Raw genomic sequence first — 5,698 nt, 5'->3', positions numbered from 1 at the left:
AACTTTATTTAAAAAAAATATACTCTAATATGTTTACAAAATTTATTTACATGGTATTGGTCATGTATGCCACTACAACGCATAACATTTGTGTTATATAATGGCGTTGTTTTCTAACCACGGTTCATTCTACAGCCTCTAAGGTGGTTAGATACTACTATAAACATATTATATATTTTTTGCAATCAAAATCGAAAATATCCGACGATAGATTGACGGTCGGTTTTAACTGATAGTAGGTTCCTATAATGTAGTTCGATTAACATATTCCATTTGCTTTTAAAGGTAGTAGGAAAGAAAACCTAAAATAATCCTAAAAACCTAAAATAATGAATTCCGAGTTTAAAACACCGCCATTTTAATTTTTAAGAACAACAATCAACATTTCGTCTTATTTCATCTTAAATGGAATCCCCTGTTCAAAGAAACTATTCTGATCGACAAATTATGTAAAAAAACCAAAAAATAATTTTAATATTACTTTCATTTTGACGCAAGAGAAAAATCAGTACCAAGAATGGGCATTCTCCTTTGGCAAGTTTTATAAGCTATGTACTGTCTTATTCAAAATGTATCATTATGTACAATGTTTACAGAACATTAGATTTTCGATTGAATTCTTTAAAAATACCATAAATACTTAAAATGGTAGGATGGATCTGAGTTTTGGGTTATCTGTATGTATATTGCATACCTTAATAGAAAGTAGATAATCGGACAGAAAGGGGTAAAATAAATAGATGTGTGTATAAAAAATTAAGTACAAATTTATTATTCAGTTTACAAACGAAAGTAAAAATTCTTACGCTATCACGTGATTCGATCACTTAAAGCTTTCAAAGCTTAATTTACAACTAAAATAAATAAACTAAAAGGAAAACGATACGAAACCTGTGAGATTCTATGCCTTTGGCACAATCTAGACTAGGTTTTAAATAAATTAGGTAAATTTCGCTAAGCTGTACACTTTAATAAGTTAAAGATTTCTTACGCAAATTTATAAAGAGCACGAAGAGAGCTAATTATATACAATTTGATATATACAATTACTTAAGCCAGCGGTTGGCAACCTGTGACTCCCGACCTCTTAAGGGGTGCATTTTCGTCAATGAAAGCCTTATAGTATCTATACCTAAATAAATAATAATTACCTAAAGTCCCTATCGCATTCTTAAGAAAAAAGAACATCAAAATTCACAAATAGAAAACCCTTTAATTTTTGTTTACAGTCAAATTTCAGAGACGATACTACCCCATTTAGCTCCTGGGTGGCCCTTTTGCCAAGGTTGGGAACCGCTGGTCTAAGCTATCAAACTATCGCTTGACTAGAAGCAAATAAATTATAAAATAAATGCTTAAATAAATATAATACTTACACTAACAATAACTTACTGGATATGGAATATCTATATCACAATTTAGGAATCGCGTTTTTTACGCATTTATATCTAAAAGATAAATACTGAGTTGTGATGTCATAGAACTTATTATAATAGCCTACGCGAGACAAGAGTATTACACCTAAGTATTATACAAAATCCGAAATTAAGGTCATCAAAAGTGTTTATAATTAAATAGCAAATACTATGGAACGATTGAGAAATTGTCACACTGCCAACGAGTTACGATAGGCTATGCGAATTGAGTAATTTTGTGAAATATAGATGACGTAGATTGCAATGTCAGAAACGGAGCTAATAAAACTATTGAGTACTTTTCGAGCCCATATTATATCGCTATTCGTTAATCGTTCGCGGTGTAACAAGTTCGTTAGGCTAGCTTACTCACAGCACCGTTTGGTCCCATTTTGTATCATAAATAATTTACTTACACTATAATACTGCTTAAATTTCTTCAATACGATTACAGCTATAAGACACATTACGTATTAGTATGAATCAGTCGCTTGTAGTATACGTTACACGTCTAAATTCACAACTACCTGTTTCTCACTTAACAATACACTGTACAATTCTTTCACATTTTTCCTATATTAGTCTCTTCACTTTATGTCGCTAGGTTCTAGGAAGTTTTGCTTCTTCTTCTCACTCGTCACTTCTTCAACCCCAATTTTCTAAAACACCTTCCTCATTATCTTTTCTTAGTCCTCACCACGTGACCCTCCTCTTAGGCTCACAGGTGCACTTAGATCGATTCCACATCATACTCGGGTTCCGCTATAACAAAAGAAAATTACATTCAATCTATTGATCAATGATATAAAGTACAGTGCACGTGAAAAACTTTAAAAGTGATTAAAACAAACATTCATGTGCACTCGAAGCCGATCAGGTAAGACAACGGATGTCAATAATGCGTACACTTCACCACGAACACGCCGGCTACTATCGAACTAACGTTAGCTAGATTATGTAAGACTCATGCAAAAAAATAAACAGGAAAAAAATAAACAAAAAAAACTAAAAGAAAACCAAAAAAAGAACATCGATAGAAGCGAATGTTAACACGGCGAAGACAGTGGCGCTGTGTACTGGGCATGCGTGCTTTTCCACAAAGACCAGCTTACACTACAAAAGCAGCGGCAAAAAATACTTTCGTGACATTAATTTCACAAATAAGTTATGCATGCATAGAACACGTAATAGTCGTAGATTTTAATACAGTTACACATTTAGTTTTAAAACAATGACTCGATAATCATTGTTAAACCTTTGAAAACGATAACACTAAACTTTAATATGAAAATTGTGAAACTGACGTCACGAGTTACTTGTATGCCTTTATTTCGTAGTGTAAGCGAGGTCTTTCGTTAGTGTCACAGACATCCATCATCTTACGAACCTTCTTGAGGCAGGTCCGCCTCTCTTCCATGTTGGGACATTTACAGGAGCACTTACGAGGATTGTACACCCTCGGAGCCGCGCAGTCGTCGGAGGACATCGAGCAGCAGCCGCAGCTCTCGTGCACCTTCACTGGGAACGTGGAACACCTCTCCTTATCAGTCTTCACATTGTATATTCGCACCTGCAGACCAAAGTTAAGGATTTAAAGACTTAACGTCTCTAACTGAGATATAAGTGCAAACCTATTCCAAAACTATATTAATAAAAAGTCCTTGTCCTGACTGATTGGTTAATTGATTGTCGCAGAGCCTAAATTACTGTTAGGCCAATCTTAAAGCCTGTTCTATGAAATAATTACACCTATTTTATTTAAGGTAGAGAATCTCGTAGGTAGAGAATCAATTTTAATAATATAGATTGTAATCAAAACATCAGCTGGTAAAGTTTAACAGGTGATTCATACTCATTATGTCATTATTATCGTTAAGGACAATGATTGCATTATGTCTATAATAATAACTAAGCATAGTCATCCATATGTAATAAGATCAATAATCAGCTTAACGATTGTTAGTCTAAAATAACATGGCATGTTATTCAAAATCAATGCACTTGATTTATAATAAGACGAATATTTTTTAAATCTTGATATTTAAACTATAATTGTATATATTATACAATAAATTTGAACAACATTAGTCATAATTATACTTTTAGAGTATAAGAACTACATAGTTCTTTTAACGTTAGATAAATTTAATTTTTTTGAAAACATTTCTGGGTCCTAAATTATTACTTTTGAACAGTTCCATGATCGAATTTGTTGGATTTTTTTTGTCAATATATCCATGAAATGAGTAAGACTAAAATTCAATTCAACCGAATATTTTTTAACATTGTACCAGATACAGATAAGCTATCTAACACACGTTTGCAGTGTAATGCATTTATTTTGTTTAGCTTATGAAGACTACCGGATCTGATGACTCAAGTAAGAAGATCCGTGAACCCAATTGTGCTTACGTTATATTTTTTGACTTACCGGCACGTTCTCTATTTTGGATTTGGTGGCGACGCACTTGGAGTCGACACCATCGCAAAGTCCAACGCAGCGCTTCACCCAAACGGCGCTCGGAGTCACCTGTGGGGAATTACGTCGGCGTCAGAACAACCATCTTTACACTCCGATGCGGATTTTCTCACGCACTAATGACCACGGTCACGGATGTAAACGACATTGTCGATGTTTAAATACTCAAATATTTGAAACGAGGCACGTCATTATAATATTATATGAGATGATATCGCGCCTTCTCGACTCAATTGCGGAATTAATTAGAATTCGGTCTTACGGATATGTCGGGGCGTGAATTTCAAAATTGTCAACGTCTAACGACTACGTTACATCAGCCTTGATATGATATGGTTGTGAAATATTTGCAGTTACTATGATTTAACTTATTGATATAGTTGCGCACCTATTGAATAATGATGTAAGGAACTAATTAACACTGAATTGGCGATTAGACCCATCGTGCGATTTATGCGATTGTTTCTAATAGATCACATTGTACTAATGATCGACAATTTATGGTTAAACAGATTATGAAGCATTTATTCTATAGTTTCTTAATAACTTGCAGTACCCGTATTCAATAAGAGGTTTAATTATATTAAATATCACAATTATTTAGGTCATCCAGGGTATTAAATTAAAAAATAATTCATTTTAAGACGAAACAGGTAATAACTAAATTATTTGTATTCAAAAGGGTAAGGCTTATCTATTTTAAAGACAATTGAACGTTGTTTTACCTGTAGGTAGGAGACTTGCAGTTTGAGGTCTACGAATACTTCTTTGGGCTCTCCACACTTGGACTTCTGCATGACTTCGTTCCGGAGGTCATCGTTGTGGCTACTGCATACTTCTACACAAATAAGAATTATTATTAATTAGATAATTATCGGTCGCATTGCTGGAAAGTGTGTCATTAAGTCATTTCGTTGCCAAACTTACGCTTCACATATAGTACATTGTGTATGTGGAACGACAATTGCATCATTTCGTATATGATACTTTCTTTTTGGAGATAAATAAAATGTTTGTTTTGTTATCTTGTTTGGTTAAATAATAAAAATTAATAGACGCTAAAATTATTTACTTTCTTTTAAATCAATGCGGAAGGAATCTATCTTTTGTAATATAATTGTTTAAACTTAAACTTACTTGTTCTTTAAATTATTTATTTATATTGGTGTAAATATAAATAATTAAAAAATATAAAATAAATATTTAAAAATCATTTTTTAAATTTAATGCAAGTATAAAATTGACCTTAAAAAGAAAAATCACCTTTTTTGAACAGGTCCCTGTCATCCGACCTGGGAAACTTGGGGTGGTGTTTCTCCTCCGCCGAGGCGGTGCACCACAAGATCATCAGAACAAACACCACTATCGCCATTTCACTACACTTATCAATGAACTTCACTACAACGATCTGATAACGGACTCACTACAACAAATTCACACTCATTCACTACGTGTTACCCCTTTGGCGGTCTGTTGGTTTCTGGTGGTTGGCGCGGCCGTTCTCTATTATAAAGCCTGAGTCAAGCGGCGGGTAGGTGGGTCTGGCTGTGACGTCACCGTGGACCGGCGATGTCGCTGTTTGCACAGCTGATGCGGCGACGTCACGCGCGGTGACTTTCGGCGAAGGTGTTCGGGATCTTATGTTAACGGAACCGCCGCCGCCGGTGCATTTCGCAACTGCGTCCGTGACTGGGATTTACCGATTCCAGCACGTTTCCTTTCTTGTTACTTGATTAGATCTGCTTTAACAGTCGATTGAGTTTGATGGATCGGTCTATCGATAACTTTTTTAGCCGTAACTCCA

General features: G+C 34.5%; 1 protein-coding gene across 2 annotated transcripts; it reads right to left on the bottom strand.

Annotated features, from left to right (window-relative positions):
* Nucleotides 1-745: 745 nt before the first annotated feature.
* LOC140751923 (uncharacterized) lies at nucleotides 746-5,413 on the bottom strand. Of its 2 annotated transcripts, none has more exons than XM_073086036.1 (5): nucleotides 5,158-5,413; nucleotides 4,620-4,732; nucleotides 3,847-3,945; nucleotides 2,803-2,985; nucleotides 746-2,177 (listed from the first exon to the last, which is right to left on the bottom strand). In XM_073086036.1, exons 1-5 carry the CDS (start codon nucleotides 5,264-5,266, stop codon nucleotides 2,109-2,111), a joined length of 573 nt encoding a protein of 190 aa, XP_072942137.1. In that variant the 5' UTR covers nucleotides 5,267-5,413; the 3' UTR covers nucleotides 746-2,108. The 2 variants fall into 2 exon arrangements, with proteins under 2 accessions (XP_072942137.1, XP_072942138.1); XM_073086037.1 differs by having other exon boundaries at nucleotides 2,859-2,985; nucleotides 5,158-5,406.
* Nucleotides 5,414-5,698: the final 285 nt, after the last annotated feature.

This window comes from Epargyreus clarus, unplaced genomic scaffold (genome assembly GCF_041222505.1).
Source record: "Epargyreus clarus isolate Ecla_fem2 unplaced genomic scaffold, WU_Ecla_fem_2.2 ptg000023l, whole genome shotgun sequence".
In the NCBI taxonomy this organism is placed as follows: Eukaryota; Metazoa; Arthropoda; class Insecta; order Lepidoptera; family Hesperiidae; genus Epargyreus; species Epargyreus clarus.
This window is presented reverse-complemented; position numbering and strand designations above follow the sequence as displayed.